Source organism: Macaca mulatta, chromosome 7 (assembly GCF_049350105.2).
Source record: "Macaca mulatta isolate MMU2019108-1 chromosome 7, T2T-MMU8v2.0, whole genome shotgun sequence".
In the NCBI taxonomy this organism is placed as follows: domain Eukaryota; kingdom Metazoa; phylum Chordata; class Mammalia; order Primates; family Cercopithecidae; genus Macaca; species Macaca mulatta.
The window spans coordinates 19523128-19546317 of record NC_133412.1 but is presented as its reverse complement, the minus strand read 5'-3'; the positions used below and the strand labels follow the sequence as shown (position 1 = coordinate 19546317).

At 55.3% G+C, this 23190-nt stretch overlaps 2 protein-coding genes across 9 annotated transcripts in view; both read left to right on the top strand.

Moving 5' to 3' along the window:
* VPS39 (VPS39 subunit of HOPS complex) overlaps nt 1-3880 on the top strand; it is a 47009-nt gene extending 43129 nt beyond the window's left edge. For 3 of the 4 annotated variants that reach the window (XM_028850337.2, XM_077938098.1, XM_077938097.1), the window contains exons 24-26: nt 97-231; nt 487-578; nt 1755-3880. In XM_028850337.2, coding sequence (XP_028706170.1) covers nt 97-231; nt 487-578; nt 1755-1830 — 303 coding nt within the window. In that variant the 3' untranslated portion in view covers nt 1831-3880. 4 annotated transcript variants of the gene reach the window in all.
* Nucleotides 3881-6042: 2162 nt separating this feature from the next.
* On the top strand, nt 6043-21900 carry PLA2G4F (phospholipase A2 group IVF). Of its 5 annotated transcripts, none has more exons than XM_077939158.1 (20): nt 6043-6251; nt 7088-7160; nt 8199-8335; nt 8440-8568; nt 9000-9040; nt 9317-9359; nt 9844-9910; nt 12320-12489; nt 12611-12724; nt 12955-12992; nt 13243-13378; nt 15023-15159; nt 15440-15662; nt 16572-16656; nt 16877-17014; nt 17102-17209; nt 18476-18670; nt 18973-19139; nt 20392-20578; nt 20890-21900. In XM_077939158.1, the coding sequence occupies exons 1-20, from the start codon at nt 6141-6143 to the stop codon at nt 21108-21110; spliced, it is 2520 nt and encodes an 839-aa protein (XP_077795284.1). In that variant the 5' UTR covers nt 6043-6140; the 3' UTR covers nt 21111-21900. The 5 variants fall into 5 exon arrangements, with proteins under 5 accessions (XP_077795284.1, XP_028706612.2, XP_014997508.3 ...); XM_028850779.2 differs by having other exon boundaries at nt 16542-16656; nt 20392-20451; XM_015142022.3 differs by having other exon boundaries at nt 16542-16656; nt 20392-20479.
* The last annotated feature ends 1290 nt before the right edge of the window (nt 21901-23190 follow it).

Below are 23190 nucleotides of genomic sequence, written 5' to 3'. Positions count from 1 at the left end.
GGAAATGCAGAAAGGGACTAGGGTCCAAGAGCTCCATGGCTGCATTCTCACTCCTGTTCCACCTCACGCAGTCGCTATCTCTGTTTCTGTCCCTAGGCCCTCAACCTTCTGCCAGCAAACACTCAGATCAATGACATACGCATCTTCCTGGAAAAGGTCTTGGAAGAAAATGCACAAAAGAAACGGTTCAATCAAGTGCTCAAGAACCTTCTCCATGCAGAGTTCCTGAGGGTAGGTATGGGCCTTCCAAACTCGGGTGGGCTTTTAACTTCCAGTATCAGACAGTGTCCACATGTTCCCTTCCCACCAAGGCAGAGCCTGTACAGTGCAGCTCAAGCTGATCCAGTAGCCAGCTTGACATTGAATTGCCAGTGTTCTAAGCAGAAGAATCTGTGACAGCTGAAAGAGGAAACAGTGCCGGCCTCTGCCTCCTGTTTCTGGGTGCCACACTGTGGAACTTCTTCCTCAATCCCCCTGTTCTTCCAGGTCCAGGAAGAGCGGATTTTACACCAGCAGGTGAAGTGCATCATCACAGAGGAGAAGGTGTGCATGGTGTGTAAGAAGAAGATTGGGAATAGGTGAGCCTCCTTCACACCTGTGCAGCGTCTGGGCTCTGTGGAGGTGCCCGGGGGTGGAGAACGCTCAGGATGGATTTCTGCCCTTTAACAGAGGAGGAGAACATGGCTGCTGGCTGTCCTGACAACTTTTAGTTCTTGAGCCTTCAAAGAGCAGCCTGTTCTCTCTGTTGGCAGTGGGCTTTGAGAATTTGAAGACCCGCAATATATGGTATGGAGCTGTTGGATTCTTGTCCATAAAACTCTTCCTCTCTCGAAGCTAGAAACTGATATAGTGGGTGCCAGAGAGATACAGGTCAGCAGAAAGTTGTTATATTTTAAGGAAGATCTAGTGAAGGAAGAAAAAGATCTTTCGAGTTACTGCAGTGTGACTGGAGTAGGACGGTGAGCCAGCCTCGTGCTGTGTTGAGACACATCCTCCAGTTAGCCCCTTTCTTCAGAGGAGAGGGACTTGTCCCTTTTCTTATGTAGCTGGAAAAATATTTTTCTTTAGAAAGACAAACTCGCTGTCCTTTTTAGAATTAGCCTGAAATCTGTTCTGATGGACATTTGTCGGCTCTGAGGAAGCCAGTGCTGAGTTTTGGGCTATTGCACTGCCCATCTTTATTACGCCGTGTGTTTTGCATAGTAAAAAAATACCCCATGCACTCTTTTTTTTTTTTTTTTTTTTTTGAGACGGAGTCTTGCTCTGTGCCCCAGGCTGGAGTGCAGTGGCGCGATCTCGGCTCACTGCAAGCTCCGCCCCGCCGGTTTCACACCATTCTCCTGCCTCAGCCTCCCAAGTAGCTGGGACTACAGGCGCCCGCCACCTCGCCCGGCTAATTTTCTTGTATTTTTAGTAGAGACGGGGTTTCACCGTGTTAGCCAGGATGGTCTCGATCTCCTGACCTCGTGATCCGCCCGTCTCGGCCTCCCAAAGTGCTGGGATTACAGGCTTGAGCCACCGCGCCCGGCTGCCCCATGCACTCTTAACTGTGTGCACCTCATCCTCTGGTTATTTGACAGAGATGATGGCTACAGAAATCCAGAGCCCCTCAAGGCAAACTGTTCTTTGATGTTTGGGTGGGCTGCTTCTGGGATGGGCCCCCAGCAATGTGCCTCTTCTGTAGGAGGTGCCGCTGCCAGAGAAGTGGTCACTTAGAGGCAGTCCTCACTCCCAAGCCATTTTCTTCCCTGCAGTGCATTTGCAAGATACCCCAATGGAGTGGTCGTGCACTACTTCTGTTCCAAAGAGGTAAACCCAGCTGACACTTGAGCCCAGCATCTTGGGGATCCAGCAGATGGACAGCTTGGCTCTCCCAGAGAGGTGAAGGAGCACCTGGCCTTAGGAATCCTGGCTGCCACCACCACAAGGCTCCCTATTTGGACACTACTGGCTATCTTGTGCCCTGGAACAACTCCGAATTAATTAGACTCATGGTCTGGCATTGCCAGCTTTTTAATGGGAAAAGAGATTAGTTATACCTTATACCATTATACTGTGGGCAATTCCAGAGAATTCAGTCCCTGCTTGGTCAGGAGGAGGTGCACCATCTTGCCTTTGCATACCAGTCACCTGAACAAGGAAACTTTGTCACAAGTGTTTGTAACCATGGGGTTGTTCATCAAGGGCTTTTCTATTAAGATAAGTATACGACTTCACAAGGACCCCTCAGCATGGCTCAGTGGAGAGTTCCATGAGAGAACAGCGCTCAAGCTTCTGGCCACATGGACCCGATGGCTCACGTTCTGCGTAGCGTTTTACGTCCCCATGGTAGCCATGCCCTGCAGTCCTCAGTAGCCGCCCTATTAGTTTTCAGTCTCCTTTTCTTTCTCACCATTTATCCCTTCCCTCACTGCCCTACCCAGGCTTTCTCTCCCACTTCCCTGACTCTGGGAATAACTAATATTTATGCAAGGTAAGATGAGAAGCAAGGGGAAGTCTCAGTTCCTAGGATTACAGTGCTAGTTGATTGTCGGGTATGTTGTAAATAGACCCTCTTTGGCCACACACTCCATGCCTAGATGCCTCGGAGAGCACCACTCTCTGCCTAGGCCAGGCCCTGCATCCCTCGCCTCAGGCCGGGCCGAGTGTGACCGCAGCTCCTGCGGATGAGCCTGCCCTGTCTGGGGTATGCGTGATCCCTAGCACATGTTCCCACAGAGGTCCCCGCTCCATTTTCACTCACCAGACACTCAGGCGAGCTGGCTTAGTCGTTGTGAGTGGCGATGTTGTGCTCTGGGCCCTTTCTCTTTTTCCAGCCAGTTTGCATTCACTTGCCTTACAGCCTGCCCTGGCTCCCCAGCTTTGTTCGGCAGTGGTGTGGTTGGAGGGTTGTGCTGCGATAGCGCAGGAAGGTGGGTCCCGGCAAGACGCAGGGGATGAGCGGACCTGGAACTGACAATGGCATGCTGCCAAGTGTTCCTGAGAGGTGTTCAGGCACAGCAGAGAGGACGTGGGGGGCAAGAACAGCAGCACGCCGGTTTAAAAATAGCTCACGGCCACACCTGTGGAGCAGTGGGGGGGATCCTGCCACAGGTGCACAGGCTGGATTTTCAGGCACTGCAGGCTGAGGACACACAGAGAGAGTGGCCCAGCCTCCTGTCCTCCCTGGGGTTTTTGCAGACTCGAAGTCTCACTGCACCAGTGTCTTCGATGGTATTGGGGTGGGTGATGGTGCCCAACACTGACAGTTTTAGTGGCCTGTCCTTGACATACCGTGGTCCTTTGGAAACCATGGCTTCATGCTGTGTGACAGATCAACGTGCTGATGGTAAGTAGACTAGGCTCCCCCAGGCATGCCGTCCGTGGGGGCCTGAAAAGACAGTGAGTGCCGTTGGCCCCATTCACAGACGTGGGAGACTCTGCTCAGGCCTGTGAGGCTGGACAGGCCTTCACCAGAGTTCGGAGGAGCAGTGGAGCAGTGTGTGGCGCCACCTCCCAGCTGGCCATACCCACACAGAAGCAGTGCTGCCTGTGGCCTCATCCGGGCCAGCTTGGACTCTGCTTCCTCCAGGAGCAGCAGGAAAGCCTGGCTGCCTCCCTGGATAGCAGGAACTTGCCCTGCCATGTGTGCCCTGCCTTCCTGGCTAGCTGTGCTTGTTATCTTCCATTATCACGAACTGTTTGAAGCAATAGAAAAAAGAACGTGTGTTTTCTTTCCTGGTATACATACATGACCCCATCTGCCAAACTCCATTCTCCTTCCCTCAACTCTGCTCTCCACAGAGCTATGGGGAAGGCTGGAGATGAAAGCTTTGTAGTGAAGACTGATAAAGGTCTCATCACTGCTCCTCATAATAAACCTAATAAAGCAAGAAACCAAGCCTGTCTGGGTCTCTTTATTTCCCCCTCCCGTGGAGTTTGATGAAAATAACAAAAGGTAGTAATTTAGCAAAGAACTTAGAAGAATAAGCCAATTAGTGACCAAGAAAAAATGAATATAATAGTTGCATTACAAATGTTGCCCCATGCCGCTTGGTACAGCCAGTGTGGTCATGGCTGATAAGTCGTCAGCACAGATCCGGAACATGTCCATCATTACAGAATTCTACCGGACACACTGGCGCTCTAGAAGATCCGGAACATGTCCATCATTACAGAATTCTACCGGACACACTGGCGCTCTGGAAGATCCGGAACATGTCCATCATTACAGAATTCTACTGGACACACTGGCGGTCTGGAAGATCCAAGTGTTTTCCCCCTTCATGTGGTAGCAGCTGGTGCCTCTTCCTGCAGCCCATGATGAAGGAATTGGGATGGAGGGACACAGGGGCGTTTGGGAAGTGGAGAAGTGTTGGTTCACTTTGGCCAACTCCAGAGAGAAATGTAGCCCTTGTTGTCTCTGTCACATCTGGCACTAGGGGCAATGACTTTATCGTGTGGTGGGCCGATGACTTCCAGAAGAGGGTGATACAGCCAGAAAGACTCACATCAGTCGGGAGCTAGGGCCCCAGCCTGGTTCCACCCCCAGCTAGCTCTGTGCCCTCTCCTCTTGTGTGGATCCACGGGTCCCCTGCACACATTCACAGCGATCACCAAGGTGCCGGACTCTCATTTCTTAGAGCCCAGGCCAGGTCTTTGCTTCACAATCCAAATAAAGCAGAAACAGGCCCTTCTTTGGGGTCTGGTCACTGGCAGTCACACCTTCCTTTTTGGGGGAAGTTTCTGGTCTGAACTTGCCCATTTGGTTCATTTTGGAGTTGAATCACATCTTTTTTGGATGTATTTTTCAGCCTGCGACTCTAGGCCTTGGGAAGAGGAGATGACTGAATCTTAGTTGAGGGACAGAAATTTTGTCCCTCCCACAGTTCACAGCCCCAGAGATCCTCACTCTTCCTGGAGACTGTGCCTGTCTCAGCCACTCTGATGGTTGTGGTCCACAGAAGAGCAGACGTCACATCCATCTGCAGCCTAAGGCCTACGGTGGCCAAAGAGAACGCTAAAGCCTGTATCTCTAGTGGCTGAAGGACAGGCAGACTTGTTGTTTGGCCTGTCCTTATTTATAACCCCTGCCCATATGCCTGTCTGTACCTAGACACCGTACACTGACCCAGGAAGCGAGCCTGGGCCGAAGCCACAGGGAGTCATGGACTGCATTTCTCCAGGATGTGGATGGGCCCACCTCACCTTTGTCACCTTTGCATTTCTAGGCCTAGCACAGGTCTGGCACCCACCAGGCTCTTGGTGTTTGGAGAATTAATGAGGGTGGTCAGGAGAGATTAGAAATATCTTTGATGAGTTCATGTCCTTTGTAGGGACACGGATGAAGCTGGAAACCATCATTCTGAGCAAACTACTGCAAGGACAGAAAACCAAACACCACATGTTCTCCCTCATAGGTGGGAACTGAACAATGAGAACACTTGGACACAGGAAGGGGAACATCACACACTGGGGCCTGTTGTGGGGTGGCAGGCGGAGAGGGATAGCATTAGGAGATATACCTAATGTAAATGACGAGTTAATGGGTGCAGCACACCAACATGGCACATCTATACCTATGTAACAAACCTGCACGTTGTGCACATGTACCCTAGAACTTAAAGTATAATTTTTTAAAAAAATACATACACACACACATATACATATATATGTATATATATATAAAGAAACATCTTTGAGCCCAGATGAAATGCTTCAACTCAAGAGCCGCAGGGAAGGAGGGACTTGAAGTGTGGCTAGTGTCAGGCCTTTTCCACAGCTGAAGGAGACTAGTCACTGATTTGCACTTGCCAGCTGGTCTCTGGGCCAGCTGTGCCAGCATCACCTAGAGGGGTCTGTTTTTCACAAACAGCCCAGTGATAACCAGGGGGCTGGGTTTGGGAACAAGAGTGCTAACCAGAGACTCCAAGAGTCTCATGGAGACAGACTGAGCTGGCTCCTGCCTGGGAAAATTAAGCTCTAGTCACTTCCTGGAACATGTCAAACTCCACCTCCAGCAGGCCATCCAGCCTGGGTCCTCTGCAGGGCAGGCAGCTCCACCCTCCCAACTCAGTGCTACCTGTCACACCTGAGCCAGCAGTTTGTGCAGCCAGAGGAGCTCTGGCAGGGCTCCCTGCTGGGGCCTGGGCTGCCCAGCCATGCTCTGGGCACTCTGGCCAAGGTGGCTGGCAGGCAAGATGCTGCCCTTCCTGGGGGCAGTGCTGCTTCAGAAGAGAGAGAACAGGGGCCCTCTGCGGAGGCACTGGCGGGTAACGTACCTGAGATTACCTGGGAAACCCGGACTGGGGGAGTCCTGGGAGCTACAGTGCCCTGTGAGGACTGACACCAGCCCCAGCCCTGGGTTTTGAGTTGGGGTGGGACCTGTTTATTCTAGATGACCTGGCAGAGCTTAAATTAAACCTTGAAAATAGCTCCCTCCGATTAGGAAATGGAGGGTTAGTTCACCTGACACTTGTCTGGGGTGGGTTGGCTTTTGCGAAGGATGCGCGAGCCTGGCTGTAGAGTCTCCGGCGCTGGTGGGGTTGTGAGGGGAGAGGTTCCCTGCCAGCAGGCGGCATGCTGATGCTCTCTCTCCTGAGCCCAGCTGTAATCTGCTCGGTGACTCATCAGACCGGTACCAGCCGTGACTCTCGGCTTCCCCTCACCTGCTCGCTGCCTCCTAGGCTGTCTTTGAGCCTCTGTCAGGGAGCAAGCGAGGGAGGGGTGTCGCCGTTTTCTCTTTTAATATTTAATCGCCTCAAGCACAACATTAGCGCAGCTCTCACAGCCGCTCCCAAGCTAGGGTGGGGGCGCGAGGGTCTGAGGGGGGCCGCAGGTGTGTGGTGCACAACAGCCATCGATAGTTCAGCGAGTCCGTGCTGGATTCAGATTTGAACCCAGACCGGTTGGGTTCCAGGATCCAGACGCATCACGAAGGTGTTGAATTCCCAATGCCCGGGCCCCACCAAGGTCTCCCTGCTCCCCCGCACAGAGACATCAGTGACCCTAAGCCAGGTTGCTGCTCCGTGATGGGACGAGGGGAACAATGTGGGGAGGGACCAGGCTCACACTAGCTAACTGAGTCCCTGGAGTTCTGTTGTTGCAGCGGGAAACCCACCCATACTATGACCTCCAGGTGAAGGTGCTGAGGGCCACAAACATCCGGAATACAGACCTGCGTGAGTGACCCCATCTCCACCCTTCTCCCTGTCCTTTCCCTGAGGCCTCCTCAGAGTTCAGCTCAGCCTGGCAAAGAGAGAGAGAGAGACAGTGTGTGTGTGTGTGTAAGAGAGTATATACATGGGTGAGTACAAGCGAGAGTGTATGTGTGTATACATGTGTGCAAGTGTGTGTATACGTGTGTGTATGTGTATACGTGAGTATACATGTGTGTATGTGTGTGTGCAAGTATGTGTGAGTGCAAGTGTGAGTACATGTGTATACGTGTGTGTGAGCGTATGTGTGTAATGTAAACGTGTGAGTGCGAGTGTGGGAGCACAAGTATGTGTATACATGTGTGCATGTGTGTGCGAGTGTGTAAGTGCAAGTGTGTGTGAGTGTGTGAAAGTGAGTGCGTGTGTGTATACATGTGTGTGCATGTTGTATATGTGTGTGCATACATGACAGTGAGTGCCAGTGTGACTGAGTGCATGTGTATGTGAGTGCCAATGTGAGAGTATGTACCCACATGTGTGCGTGTGTGAGTGCAAGAGTGTGTGTGTGAGCGTGTGTGTGTGGAGTAGGTGGAGGGACTGGTGCTGACCATGGAGGTGAGGGCAGGCAGGGCTGGAGGGGACAGCTGTGCAGACTCGGCCTCCTCCCTGTGCCTGGGAGTGCTGCCCTGGGTGAGAGCATGAGGCCCGCTGTGGCTACAAGTCAGCACGTGCTCTCAGGGAGCTTTCCATGCCAGCGCCCACACAGGGAGGGGATTTTACTGCCTGAATCATGCAGTAGCTGGAGTTAATGGTCTGTGCTACCATGGGATCTTTCCAACTGGCTGCTGCAGGATTTCTGTTCAGGTGAACGGGAGGTGTGTGGAATCAAGGTGGAGTGAAAGACAGCAAAGCTCTCCCTCCACCTCCTCACCCCACCATGCCACATGGGCAGCTTCCCCTCCTCGCCGCTCTGCTCCTTCCCCTTCCGCCCTAGCCTCCCCCAGGAAACCTTTTCAGCAATGAGAGCTTGAGGCCCCGGCCCCTCCCCTGTCCTACCTGCAGTGTCCAAAGCTGACTGCTACGTGCAACTGTGGCTGCCCACGGCGTCCCCCAGCCCTGCCCAGACTAGGACAGTGGCCAACTGCAGTGACCCCGAGTGGAATGAGACTTTCCACTACCAGATCCATGATGCTGTGAAGGTGAGGGCCAGCCAGGGGCCAGGCTGCGGAAGGAAGGGTAATCTTCAGGCAGCTGCCCTCCTGTCCTACCTCAGGCTCCGACCTCCTGCCTGCCCTGTCCCCAGAATGTTCTGGAGCTCACTCTGTATGACAAGGACATCCTGGTCAGCGACCAGTATTCCCAGCTCCTGTTTGACCTGAGGAGCCTCGAGTGTGGCCAACCTCACAGACACAGCTTCCCACTCAACCGCCAGGTGAGCCCACCAGTGCTGGCGGAGAGCCCAGCTGGAGGAGGGGAGGCCCAGCACAGGGCCACCGAAGAGGGGGCTCTGGTCAGCACAGGCCAAGCCTCCAAGGCAGACCTTCCTCCATCCCGCAGCCCTGACCCTATAAAGGTTTCCCTCCAATACATCTTCCTTGCGTGAAACCAAAATATGAGCTCCTTGAGGGCTGTGTGTTGCCTCAGTCACAGCTGGATTCTCAATGTCTAGAACAGTGCCTGACACACATTTTGGAATAAATGAGGCTCTCCATGGAGATACCACTGCCCCTCCTATGTCCATGACAAGCCACAATGCCAGTCTCCCCTTCTAGTTCCTGGAGCCGAGCAGGGCTGGCAGGCAGGAACAGCTCTGGAGGCTTTTGGAGCCTTGAAAAAACTGGTGCTCCCTCCCCCTCCATTTAGGATTCACAAGAGCTGCAGGTGGAATTTGTTCTGGAGAAGAGGTGAGTTCTGGCAGAGCCAACGCCCTCGGAGACTCAGAGGTTTGAGTCACGGCAGCTCCTAGGTGCCAGTCACCATGTCTTGCACTGGCCTTGCAGGCCTGGTCTGGAGGCGATGGCCTGGTCTTGACACCCATCTGCATGTTGGACGGCAGGCTCGCCCCAGCCCAAACCCTGCTGTGCTCCCCAGGCTCTGCCCGCTGCTTCACTCACATTATGATTGTAGAGGCATCATGATGGGGCCAGATGCATTCCCCCTGTATTCCTCATCCTTTGCAGCCAGGTGCCTGCATCTGAAATCATCACCAACGGGGTTCTGGTGGTGAGTGGGGAAGGCGAGCTTGGCGGCATTCCGGGCGGGGGGCAGTGAGGAGCCTGTGATGGGGCCCATCAGGCCCACTTGTCTCTGAAGGACACCCAATCCCTCCTCAGAGGGGAGGCATGCTAGGGAGGCACCTCCTTAGGGGAAGGACAAGAAGCTGCCAGGCACTTGGTGGACAGCCCAGGACCCCAGCCTCCTACTTCCACACAGCATGTCACTCACTTGGGCCTCTGGCTGCTAAGATCACTGGAGCAGCCACTCTCATGGCCCCTCAACTCCTCCCCCTTTCCCACCAGCGCCCACTTCCTCTGAGTCTGGGGAGAGGGGCTGGGGATAACCTTGGGCTGCTGCAAAAGACTCCTACCCATGAGGCCCAGGTCCTGGGAGGTCTGTTTCCCAGACCCTGCCCCAGGCACTCCTCCCTCCCTCCATCCTGGCTGGGGCCGTGGGCTGTCTGGCTCCCACAGGCCTCTGCTTTCCTCAGGCTCACCCCTGTCTGAGAATCCAGGGCACACTCCGGGGAGATGGGACCGCCCCACGGGAAGAGTACGGTGAGTCTGGCTCAGCGGCCTTGGTTCTTTTGCCTTCTCTCCTGGGGTTGGGACTACTGATGTCAAGGAGGTGAGTCTGGGTCAGGAAGCTCTTCAAGTTTTCATTGCTCAAAGCCGACTAACTAACATGGGATGGATGGCCCCAGCAGGCAGTGAACGACCTGTCCCTGGAAGTATTCGAGCAAAGAGGTTGTATCCGCCCAACTATTGCTCTACAACAAACACCCACATGATCTCAGTGGCATACAAGCAGCGTTTATTCGGCTCACACACCCGGTGGTCAGCCGGCTGGCCGGGCTGGGCTGGGCTTGGCAGGGGGTGACCCAGCCCTGTGCTATGTGTCTCTCCTCTGCCTCCTGTGACAAGCCCATTAGCCTGGGCATGTTCTCAAGGCATCAGCAGAGGCACAAGAGAGCAAGCCCAACTGAACAAACGCTTGTTAAGCCTGGTCACATCCTGGCTGCTACCTAACATGTTATTGGCCCAAACAGGGTTGAACTCAAAGCTGGAGGGTGGGGAACATAATTGACCTCTTTAGTGGGAGGAGCTGAAATCACATGGCAGTGAGAATACAGGGGAAATGAAGAACGGGGCTTGTCAAACCCAGTGCCACAGAGGGCAGCCACCCAGCCAGGGGAGTCCAGATATGGGACAGCAGTGGTGGCTGTGTGACAGTGCTGACAGCCTGAGCCTGCAGGATGAGTCCTGCCCAGGGAACCCTGAGCGCTCACTCTGAAGCAGGCCCTGGGCTAAGCATTTTAATGTGTCTTATAATCCTCCTAACAACCTTGTAAAGCAGGCACAATTAGAATATCCTAATTCATGAGGCTGAGGCCCAAAGAAGACATTTGCTCACGGGCACACAGCCAGTAAGTAGTAGAGCCAGGGTCAAACCCAGGTCGGTGACACTCCGGTTCTCTCAACCACGGATTATATGGCTTCTTCTTACGAATAGCACGTCTCCATCTCAGTCCATAGGCCTTGGCATGAATAAAATATCACTTTCCTTACATTCTTGAATTCCCTTCCCACACTTGGTCATGTCGAGTCTCTGAGCCTCATCAAGTGCAAGGAGGGGCTGCAGGACAGGGACTCCTCTGATCCCTCAGTGTCTGCTGTCCTCGTATACTTTATGTTTCTGGTTCTTCCACGTTGTGTTAGGGGCTGGGAGGCTGTCTGTGGCCCCCTCTGCCTGGATGTCATGTGCAGTCATTTCTTTCTGGGGTCTGGCCTCCTCCCCAGAAAGCTGCTGGGAAGCTGGGCAGGGAGCTCTGAAGCCCACAAGCCTGCCCCCTCACTCCTCCCAGCCTGGGCCTCACCTTCCAGCCTGGGCCTCACCTTCCAGCCTGGGCCTCACCTTCCAGCCTGGGCCTCATCTTCCAGCCTGGGCCTCACCTTCCAGCCTGGGCCTCATCTTCCAGTCTGGGCCTCATCTTCCAGCCTGGGCCTCACCTTCCAGCCTGGGCCTCATCTTCCAGCCTGGGCCTCACCTTCCAGCCTGGGCCTCACCTTCCAGCCTGGGCCTCATCTTCCAGCCTGGGCCTCACCTTCCAGTCTGGGCTTGCCCTCTGCCTCTTCTCCAGGACGTGCATCTCTCTGTATCCACGCATCCCATTCTTCCTCCTCCTGCCTCTACAAACCTTCCTCTCCCAGCGTTCTACACTTGGAAACAAAGGCCAGAACAACTTGCAGCCTATTGGTTTTCTCTCGGGCCACAAACCTCCAACACAATGAGCAAAGAGCCTGAAGTGGGGCAAGGGGGAAACCACCGCCTGAAAACTGCTCATTCTTTTTTTTTTTGAGATGGAGTCTCGCTCTGCCGCCCAGGCTGGAGTGCAGTGACACAATCTCGGCTCACTGCAAGCTCCGCCTCCCGGGTTTACGCCATTCTCCTGCCTCAGCCTCCTGAGTAGCTGGGACTACAGGTGCCCGCCACCACACCCGGCTAATTTTTTGTATTTTTAGTAGAGACGGAGTTTCACCGTGTTAGCCAGGATGGTCTCGATCTCTTGACCTCATGATCCGCCTGCCTCGGCCTCCCAAAGTGCTGGGATTACAGGCGTGAGCCACCGTCATTCTTATAATAAACATAGAATCAGCTCAAATCATCAGCCCCACAGGCTCTGGGCAGGGCCCCTCTCCCTCCCCGTTCCCTGTCTTCCCCTCCAGGCATTTTTGTGCTTCCCACCCTTCCCTGAGTTCCAGTTCTGACCAGGGCAGGCTAGAGGACCCGAGTCCTTCTGGAGGCTTTCTCTATGAGCAGTGCTCGAGAGAGAGCAGGGCGATAGGAGTTGGCATTTCCTAGGGGAAGAGAAGGGAGGAGTTGCTGGTGGGGTGCTGCCAGCATAAGCCGCACAGACACAGACCCACCCCCTCACCTGCGCACCCACCTGGGCCTTCTGCTCTCAGGCTCTCGGCAGCTCCAGCTGACAGTGCCTGGGGCCTACGAGAAGCCACAGCTCTTGCCCCTGCAGCCTCCCACAGAGCCAGGCCTCCAACCCACCTTTACCTTCCATGTGAACCCAGTGCTGAGCTCCAGGCTACACGTGGAGCTGATGGAGCAGCTCTCGGCTGTGCAGGTGAGTGTGCCGCCAGGACGGTCTGTAGATCCAACTCAGCCCAGACTGGCGTTCCAGGGCCACGTTGGGGGAGCCTTTTCTTCCCCGCTGGAGAGCTTCTTGGGTGTTTTCTTCTCCACAGAGCGACCCCAGCGCGGAGCTGGAGGCTCAGACCAGCAAGCTGGGCGAGGGGGGCATCCTGCTCTCCTCTCTGCCCCTAGGCCAGGAGAAACAGTGTTCTGTGGCCCTGGGGGAGGTAAGGCTCTGTCTGGGTGCCAGAGGGACCGCTGCCTGCTCTCTGTGACCACCAAGAGAGGTCTGGAGGAGGGACCCAAGAGGGTGGCTGGATCAGGTCAGCCCAGAGCTCAGTTATGATGTCCACATCGGGCCAGTGATGGCAGGGCCGTAGGGGCTGCAGGTGGGGGAGCCACTTCCCTGGAGAATCCTGCTCAGAGAGCTCAGGGCTGGGGCTGCTCTGTCTTTCAGGGCCAGGAGGTGGCTCTGAGTGTGAAGGTGGAAATGAGGTGAGTGGGACTCCAGGCAGAAGGCCTCTTGGGGCTGGGCTAGAAGTGTGGGGACACATCCCAACATGCTCCACTCTCTTGCCCAAGAAGCTCAGGCTGTGGGGTGGGGGTGACACCTTTCCCTCCCCGGTGCTGGTGCTGGTGGGCGGATCCCTTGGACCTGCTCCTGTGAAAGACCCGGGCTGGGCCCAGGGCTCTCCTCCACTGGACAGTCACCCAAAATCCCCCCGCCCCGCCCCACTTGAGACAGCTCCGGAGACCTAGACCTACGCCTTGGCTTTGACCTCTGTGACGGGGAGCAGGAGTTTCTGGACAGGAGGAAGCAGGTCGTGGCCAAGGCCCTGCAGCAGGTGCTGGGATTGAGTGAGGCTCCGGACAGTGGCCAGGTACGGAATGGAGGAGGAGCTGGACCCCAGAGCCACTAGGACCAAATTGAGCCTCTTCCCTTGAGAGGACCAGCATGGCTAAGAGGGGCCAGAGGAGGTTGGCCTGTTTGCCTGAGCTGATGGACACCATCGGCAGAGCCAGGACCCCATATGGGACGAGCGCCAAACAGTCCTGGCCAAGGCTGAATGTCTTGGTCTGCATGGACTGCCGTAACAAAACCCCACAGACCAGGTGGCTTAAATGACAGAAATGACTTTTCTCTCTGTTCTGGAGGCTGGAAGTCCAAGAGGAAGGTGCCATCATCAGGGCTGGCTTCTGCTCGGGCCCCTCTCCTCTTCCTAGTGGAGCTGTCTCGCCGTGTCCTCACGTGGCCCTTCCTCTGTGTGTGTGTGCAGAGCGTACGCCTTGGGGTCTCTTCCTCCTCTTCTAAGGACCCCAGTCCTGTCAGTTGAAGGCCCTTACCCACTTCACCTTTATCACCTCCTTGTAGGCCCTATTTCCAAATACTGTCACGTTGGGGGTTAGGGCTCCAACACAGGAATTTGGAGGGGCACAACTGAGTCTGTAACATGATCAAAGGGATGTGGAGCTTGGGGGTCCCTGGGATCCTCTGGGTTTAGAGACAGCCAGCCTGTGGTTGGGAGGCAGGAGGAAAGGAGTGCTGAGAGAGGGACTTACTGGGGATCAGGAACAGGCTGCCGGCTTCCTCCTGGCTGCCTGAGTCCCCAGGAGACGCTGCCACTGTGGCCCAGCGCTCGTTCATTCGGGCAGTATGTGTGCCCGCTCTGTGCTAGGCGTCTGCTCTGTCTCACCCAGCACTCTGAAGCAACAGCGCCTTCCGTGAGCAGTGGCCAGGGAACATTTTTTTCAAGACAAGGGAAGAAAAGAGAATAGGGAAAAGAGCCAAAAATCCAGAGTGGAATGAGCCAAGTCTTAGTGGGAAAGCTAAGCAGCCGAAAGTATCGACTCTGACCGCTCAGGCACCTCCGACCCTGAGGAGACCTTAAAACCTCGGGGCCCCTTTGGCGTCTGGGGGCAGGTCTAGACTGCTTGCTGGCCTTTGTCACTTTAGCTCAGTGGTGCTCAGCGGGGCACAATTGAGTTCCTCCCCACCGCACCCCGGGGGACATTTGTCCATGTGTAGAGATGGATTTCGTTGTTGCTGCTGGGGAAAGGGGAGGTGGAGCGAGGCTGCTGGCTTCTACCGGGTAGAGGCGGCCAGAAATGCTGCTAAACATCCTACCACACACAGGACAGTCCCCAGCAGCAAACAGCTACCTGGTCAGGAATATCAAGAGTGCCACGGTTGAGAGGAACCTGCCGTAGCTGATTTTGGGGAATCAGATGTACCTTCCAGGTCTATATCTTCCAGGTCGAATGGTGAAGGGCTATCTCTGGAGCCATACTGCTTAGGTGTAAGAGCTCGTCACTTAATAACTGTATGATCGTGGGCACATTATTTAACCACCCCCTGCCCCAGTTTCCTCATCTGGAAATGGGGTTCTCACTGGGCTGCTGTGAGGATTCAATGAGATAATACGTGTAAGGCTCTTAGAATAATGTCCGACATGTATAGGCATTACATGTAATATGTAAATGACGGTGGTAGTCGGAGTCGTTTTCCTTGTTACTGTTGTACCCAGGTTCCTGTAGTGGCTGTGTTGGGTTCCGGGGGTGGAACCCGAGCCATGTCCTCTCTGTACGGCAGCCTGGCAGGGTTGCAGGAGCTCGGCCTGCTAGACACTGTGACCTACCTGAGTGGGGTCTCTGGGTCCACCTGGTAAGTGAGGTGGGGGCAGGGCACAGGGTAAAGGAGACCCCACAGAGGGTGGGGTTGTGACCTGGTGATCTGAAGGAGTCCCTGAGGGGCTGGGATCCTGCCTCCAAGGGGATTAGGAGGGGCAGGAAGAGGCTGAGTCCCAAGCGCCCCTTTGAGTGGGGTTGCTTGCAGGGCAGCAGGGGCAAGTAACGGGGGTGGAGGGCCACTCATAGACTCTGCACCCCTCTCTCCCGTGGCCGTGCTCTCCTGCCCCTGACTCAGGCACACCCCCCATCCGCAGGTGCATCTCCACACTCTACAGGGACCCAGCCTGGTCCCAGGTGGCCTTGCAGGGCCCCATTGAGCGTGCCCAGGTTCACGTCTGCAGCAGTAAGATGGGAGCTTTGTCCACGGAGCGGCTACAGTACTACGCTCAGGAACTGGGGGTCCGGAAGCGCAGTGGCCACAGCGTGTCCCCGGTCGACCTCTGGGGCCTCTTTGTGGAGTATTTCCTGTACCAGGAGGTGAGAGAAGAGCCAGAAGGAAACACACAGGCTCCTCTCCACTCCTTCCACCCGCCCTTGCTTCTGCCTCATCCCTCAGGCTCAGATCTGATATACAAAGCTGTTTTGAGGTCTCAGCTCCCCTGGGGTCAGGAGTAAGACTCCAGGGTGGGCTGGCACCACTTTGCCTCTCTAGCTCCTAACCCCTGGGGAGTAGGAGGCTGGTCCACAGCGCTCAGCTCTGGCTGCATATTAGATCACCGGCACAGCTTTGCAAACACACCCATGCCTGGGCCCCCCTTCCAGAGATACTAATTTTAGTTGGTCTCAGGATTTTTTGAAAGAGATTTCAGCCCACACCTGGATGTGAGGCCCAGCACCACACCCACTCCCCGGCCAATTCGGCCGTAACTCACTCCGCCTGGCTGCTCCTGGCACTTCAGACCCAGTTGCAGTTCCAGGCAATAAGATGCGGAGCTGCTCCCCACCACCCCGTGTGTGGCGATCAGGTGTGGATGGATATCACAAGTGATTTCTCATTTCTCAGTAAATAATCTACATTTCTTAGTAATTTATTTTTTAAAGAAATTGGACTGGCTTTTCAAGGATTCCTTTAGCAACATCACCCTGACTTCCTGGTGTTCTGATACGCTGTTTTGAATAGTAAAGAAGGAGGGAGGGTGTTCCTATAGTCCCTGGAATTATACAGACCCACACTGGGCTCCCCTTGGCTGTGGCCTGAAACCTGTCCCTCAGAGAGCTGTCCTTAGGGCACTGGCCTTGATGACCCAAAGCCTCTCTTGTGGGCATGCCACACCCTGCAGGGCGCTGGCCCCAGGCCACAGGGATGGGGAATGGAACTCCCGAGAGGCCGAGCTGCCTCCCTTCTTTCCTGCCCAGGAGAACCCTGCCAAGCTGTCTGACCAACAGGAGGCGGTCCGCCAGGGTCAGAACCCTTACCCCATTTACACCAGTGTCAACGTCTGCTCCGACATGAGTGGGGAAGATTTTGCAGGTGCCTGGGTGTGGTGATGAAGGAAGGAGGTAGAGGAGGTGGGGAGGAGGGGGTGAGAGAATGGGGTGATCAGGGTGCCCAGAGGAGGTGGTTGTACACAGGCACCTTGGAGCACAGCCGGGCTGCTGCTTCCTGTCGTTGGCAAAGCTAAGATTCCTGCTTGGGCACAAGCACTGTGGTGGGAAGCCCCTGGTGACTTTCCCTTTACTCGGGCCCCTAGAGTGGTGCGAGTTCACGCCCTACGAGGTCGGCTTGCCCAAGTACGGGGCTTATGTTCCCACCGAGCTCTTTGGCTCAGAGCTTTTCATGGGACAATTGCTGCAGCTCCAGCCCGAGCCCCGGATCTGCTACCTGCAAGGTGAGTCGAGGCTGGAGGGCTGGGGACAGGCAGGTGCCGGGGCCAGGCCCTGACTGACATGGGGTGGGGCCTTGCCTGTCTCCTTAGGTGTGTGGGGCAGTGCCTTTGCCACCAGCCTGGAAGAGATCTCCCTAAAGACTGTGGGCTCGGGCCTCAGCTTCCTGGAGTGGTACAGAGGCAGTGTGAATATCACAGGTGAGGGTAGTGACCCCGAGCCCCTCCCACACCACATTCCAGCAACGGGGCCCTGGTAGAGACACAAAGAATGAGGGAGGGGACAGAGAAGGACTTGGCTGTCCCACTGGATTCAGGGAAGTCCTGAGGAAATGACCTCTAGCTTAGGGTCTCTAGATGTCCAGAGGTGTGATCAAGTCACACCTTTGAGTTCTCTGTTCTGGGATCCGATTAGGTCCACTCGGTGCAGGACTGCTGGGTATCGGGTTGATACTCTGTCCACCCCTCTTCAGTGGCTCCTCTTCAGTCTGGTCCTTAAATGGCTCATGGGAGCCCCACGGTGCAGAGCACCTTTCCCGCCTTTCTCCCCTGGATCACTTTTCCTCTGTTCTTCAGTTCAGCTCAGATGTCATTTTGTCAGACATCCCTTTTCCACTCCATCCCTCCACAATGCCTGAGAATCTTTTTTTTTTTTTTTTTTTTTTGAGACAGAGTCTCGCTCTGTCTGTCGCCCAGGCTGGAGTGCAGTGGCATCATCTCAGCTCACTGCAAGCTCCGCCTCCAGGTTCACGCCATTCTCCTGCCTCAGCCTCCAGGTAGCTGGGACTACAGGCGCCCGCCACCACGCCAGGCTAATTTTGTTTTTTGTATTTTAGTAGAGACGGGGTTTCACCGTGTTAGCTGGGATGGTCTCAATCTCCTGACCTCGTGATCCTCCCGTCTCGGCCTCCCAAAGTGCTGGGATTACAGGCGTGAGCCACCGCACCCGGCCTGCCTGACAATCTTACCACCATGGTCCCCTAGAACCATGTGCACATCCTTGCCATCCTTACCCCGGGGCTTTGTCATCATCTATTCTCTCTTTATGTGACTTTCCCCACAAGTAGGCCGTGCACTTGGGAGGGCCAGCGCAGGCCCCGTTCACCTTCGCAGCCCTCGTGCCTGGTGCAGTGCTGGGCATAATAACCGCTCAGTCACTGTTTAATGGACGAAGTTCTGATTGGAAGCTGTAGACTCAAACTTTATTTTCGAGAGGGTAGAAGATAAATTATTATTTAGTAAATACAATGTTATAGGCAGTTTACAAAACATAGAAGATACAAAAGAAAAAGTCGTTTCAAAGTGGTTCGATGAAGCATCGGTCAGAGGCCTGGCAGGTGGGGTCAGGGAGGAGGAGGGATGTGGGGAGGGCTCAGTGTTGAGGAAGGGCACCCCTGAACTATAAGAACCACTGGGCAAAGGAGGATGCCACTTCTCCCTCTAGTTCGCTGTCCCACCCCTGTCTAGATGACTGCCAGAAGCCTCAGCCACACAACCCATCGATGCTGCCAACAAGGATCCTTACCCCACAGGGGCCCTTCTCCCAGGCTGTGCTGGGCATATTCACCTCCCGCTTCACTTCTGCCCAGATTTTTAACTTCACCCGGGGTCTCTGCTTGCACAAGGACTATGTGGCTGACAGAGAGTTTGTGGCCTGGAAAGGTGAGTGCTGCCCTGGGTGGGAGATGGGGGCTTCCCTTCCTGCCTGCGCCTCTGGTTCACTGGGGCCAGTGCTGGCTTTGGGCTGGGGGTTGAGGTGTGGTCTCCTGCTGCCTATGGGCTGATGCGGAGCGACTCTAAGTACTGCTGGAAGTTGGAAGGCGGGGCCGAGGGCTTGGGGTGGGAGACTCCGTGGCTGTCAGAGAACTCTACAGAGAGAAGGCAAGTGTGAATGCAAATACAGAAGGGGTTGCTAGCAAGAGCAACTGCATTCGTCCCCGTGCATACACATGGGTTCCTTGCAGACAGACACCCAGACGCCTCCCCCAACCATCTCACCCCCATGCGGGACTGCCTGTACCTGGTGGACGGAGGCTTTGCCATCAACTCTCCGTTCCCACTGGCTCTGCGGCCTCAGAGAGCCGTGGACCTCATTCTGTCCTTCGACTATTCCTTGGAAGCTCCTTTTGAGGTGAGCTGGGGGCAGGGATGTGGGGAGCACCTTCAGTGAGTGGACAGAGAGGGTGAGGGAGGAGAGGAGGGGAGAGAAGGCTCTGGTGAGGGAGACTGGCTGGGTGTGTGGGGGTTGCCCTTTGTGGGCGGCCTGGGTTCTACTCTGTGTGTGAAGGGGCTGCCTTCTGAATGCTGTTGGCAGCACAGGTCTCCCAGTTGCAGGAGAATTGCTGAGATGGTGGTGGGCGTGGGAAGAGGAGGCCAAAGCGGGTCCCCAGGAATCTTCTAACCTCATCCACAGGAGACCCCCTAGTTCTAGACTCTGCCCGTTCATGACAGAGTTCCCCACTCCAGCTTGGACCCGAGTCTGTGGCCCCTTTGTTACCATGGTAACAACAGAGCCATGAGGGTCCCCTCTGATGCTGAAGCCCTGCAGCAAGTCCCTCCAACTCTGCTGGGTGGTGGACGGAGGCCCCCATTCCCGCGGGGGTGCTGGTGGTGCTGCTGGAGCAGCCCTTCCTTCTTTGGTCTCCTCCTTGTCCTGGGTCCAGTGAGAGCCTGCGATTGACTGGGGATTGACAAAGCCTCTTCTGACACGGACCTTCTGTGATTGTCGCGTGTCAACCTTGTGAAACTGACATCGGCCTCTGATAGGGAGCAGATGGAATGACAGAAGGGAAGACCACACAGTGCTTCTGGGGAGGAATGCTGTTGCGGCAGTGGATGATTGGTTGTTGATCATTACTGATTATTGTTAATCTTCACAACCCCACTGGATAGGGGAGCTTTTGTGTTTTTTTTTTTTTTGAGACGAAGTCTTGCTCTGTCACCAGGCTGGAGTGCAGTGGTGTGATCTTGGCTCACTGCAACCTCTGCCTCCCGGGTTCAAATGATTCTCCTGCCTCAGCCTCCCGAATAGCTGGGACTATAGGCACACACCACCACGCCCAGCTAATTTTTGTATTTTTAGTAGAGACAGGGTTTCACCGTGTTGGCCAGGGTGGTCTTGATCTCTTGACCTCATGATCCGCCAGCCTCGGCCTCCCAAAGTGCTGGGATTACAGGCATGAGCCACCATGCCCAGCCTGGAGTTTAAACATTTTTTATTTTACACATGAGAAACCAGCTCAGAAAGGAGCTGTCACCTGCCTGAAGTCACTCAGCTAGTCAGAAACAGAGCTGGCATTGAAGTCTGGGTGTGTGTGAGTCCAGGGCGGCAGGGAGTGGCCAGGGTGGAGGAGAGGCAGAGTCAGAGGTTTGCTCCTGCTAAGGTCTTGAAGATGACAGAGAAGTACTGCCTGGACCGAGGAATCCCCTTCCCTAGCATCGAGGTGGGTCCTGAAGACATGGAGGAGGCCCGTGAGTGCTATCTGTTTGCCAAGGCTGAGGACCCCCGCTCCCCCGTCGTGCTGCACTTCCCCCTTGTCAACCGTACCTTCCGCACACACCTGGCCCCAGGTTAGGGAAGCTCCAGGCCTGGGACTGACCCACAGAGCCCTGCGATGGTGACGGGATGCTGTTCTGAGGGTGGGTTCCCTGGAGAATGTTGCTAAGCGCGCCTCCTGGTAGGCCTGAGCTGGCCCTCTGCTCCCTGGGTCTCAGTGTTCACATGGGGCCAGCCCCTCCTGGTGGCTTTGAGAGCTGAGATGTGGCCCAAGCAGGGCCCGAATGGAGCCAGTCAGGTGTCCTGCACAAGGAAGATTTCTGGGCTGTACCAACCAGTTCCACAGAGGGCTCCAGCCTGGCTTCTCTGCTTCCCCCACCCACAGGTGTGGAGCGACAAACAGCTGAGGAGAAGGCCTTTGGGGACTTTGTCATCAACAGGCCAGACACCCCCTATGGCATGATGAACTTCACCTATGAGCCCCAGGACTTTGATCGGCTGGTGGCCCTGAGTCGATACAATATTCTGAACAATGTGGAGACCTTGAAGTGTGCCCTCCAGCTGGCTCTGGACTGGCACCAGGCTCGGGAGAGGGCTGGGGACTGACCAAGGCAGGAGGCGGAGGACTGTGACAGAGAGGAGACACCCTGTTCGTGGCCAGGGCTCGTGGAGGGAGGAGCGATGGGGACGCTGTGCGGGGTCTGCTTCCCTTCTCTCCAGGACCTGCCTCAAGGTGCCCCAGGCCCCGGAAAGCTCTTGCAGAATTGCAGCTTGGACTTGGGGCAGGGCTCTCCTTGTGTGTTTTTTGGAGAAGATGGGCAGTAGATCTCTCCAGGGGCTCTTGGGGATGTAGGGCAGAAGACAGCAGCACTCATCTCACAGCCGGGTGTGGAGAGAATCAGGTGAGCCACAGGGCCCACCCCAGACACAGAAGCACCTCACAGGGCCCAGGTTCTCAGACCCACACGGAACAGGGGCTGAGGGCATCGAGAAGCCAGCTGTCCTCCTTACACTGAGACAGAAAGCAGAGATGCACCCACCCACACTTCCTGCAGAGCGGCCCAAGCCCCAACCCCACCTTGAGCTCCTGGATGCACTGCTATCAAGAACAACGAGGGGCCAAGAGGGGGTGGCCAGCCTATGTTGCTGACTCCATCATCCTAACCCTCCTTCTGCCTTCTGGCCTCCTCGTGCCTCCTCCCAGATCACCCTTGTCTTCCCAGAGACCTAAAGCCTGTGGGGTGATGGCCCATTCTGGCTGCTCCAGGTGGGAGATCTGCACATGTCTCCCTGCCAATTACCCAGGCTTCACTCTTCGAGCCTGGGCCACAGTCTCTGGTCATGTGTGTAGTGGCCACGTCATGCAAATATACTCTCACCATTCCTAGTAGCTCAATGAGTGTGTCTAGAAGGGGCATCTGTTCATAAGGGGGAGAGGATGTGCACCTGTATGCGGGGCAGGGGGGTGGTGCAAGTTCCTGGGGTAGGTTGGTGGCATGGGCAGTGCAGAGGGAGCCTCGCCTGGGCTCTTGCCTCTTTCCCAGATGCATCCAATGGGTCTTGGCAAGTTTTGTTTCTCACTCTCCCTCTTCTCCATTTCCCCTGACCCACCAGGGGCTCTCCAAATATCTAGAACCTCTCTAGTGCGGGCAGCCCTCAGATTGGTGAAGAGGAGATCCATTCTGGCCACGGCCTCTGCAGCGTATGCCCCTGGTGCTGAGCCGCCCAGGACCCTGCAGCAGCGCTTGAGCCTTTGTTCCTTCTGTCCCCTGTGCCAGGGCTCCCACTTGGCTGTGCTCTCGCTCCTCGCTCTCTTACACAGACACGCTGTCAGGGACACCTGTGCTGGGAAGCCTTACCTGTCCTGAGTCTGGGAAGAAGACTGTAGTTCTGGCTCCCAGATGGGGGAAGGGGGACTGGAGCCCAGCCTGTGTCTTGGCCTGGCTGGGACCTGCAGCCCTCCAGCTGGCATGAGTTGCGAGGGCTGGGGGAGCCAGTTATTTGGGCTGGCATGGGGTGGGGGCATCTCAGTTCTCCTCTGCCTCCTCACCATGGCTGCCTGTCACAGGGCACGGCTCCTCCTCTTGGTTCAGCAGTGAGAGGTTTATCTGGGAGTTTATCTGGCTCCTGCTGTGGCCATCGTCATCAACACTGCTGTGCCTGCTGTCATCAATAACTTGTTAGTAAAACCTTCATAGGTTCCCAGCTTAGAACCGCACAGTGTTCACAACTTAGAATCTGCAGTGTTTCTTCAGTGCCCATTAGAGCCTCAGGCTGTCTCTGGCTCCTAGAAAGTCATTCTACCATCTGTTTTGTTCACTGCTGTATCCTCAGTGCCTAGAGCAGCAGCTGATACATGGTAGGTGCTCAATAAATACTTGATAAATGAATGGGAACCTACATTCTAAGAGATGGATCATCACCCACCAACCACAAAAAAGCATGCAGTGCTTTCATGATTCTTAACCCATTTGGACTTTTTGAAGAGCTGATGTAAACCACAGACCCTCTCCCAAGAAAAAGGCACACACACACATGAAAAGTTGCTTACATCAGGGTCTCTGCTTCAGCTGTGTGATCACCAGCCCCAGGGTTGTAGAGGCCAGTGACTGTCCCCCAAGGCCAGTAAGGCTTGTGCAGAGTAGGCGGGGACCTTCTCACACAGAAGTGTAGACAATGCCACTTG

Excerpts from the sequence above, each read along its gene's own strand:
- PLA2G4F (XM_015142021.3), top strand. The coding sequence starts at position 6,141 with ATGCTCTGGGCACTCTGGCCAAGGTGGCTGGCAGGCAAGATGCTGCCC. Across the intron at positions 15,160-15,439 it reads GGGGTCTCTGGGTCCACCTG|GTGCATCTCCACACTCTACA; the intron begins GTAAGTGAGGTG and ends CCCCATCCGCAG. Across the intron at positions 15,663-16,541 it reads AGTATTTCCTGTACCAGGAG|GAGAACCCTGCCAAGCTGTC; the intron begins GTGAGAGAAGAG and ends TTTCCTGCCCAG.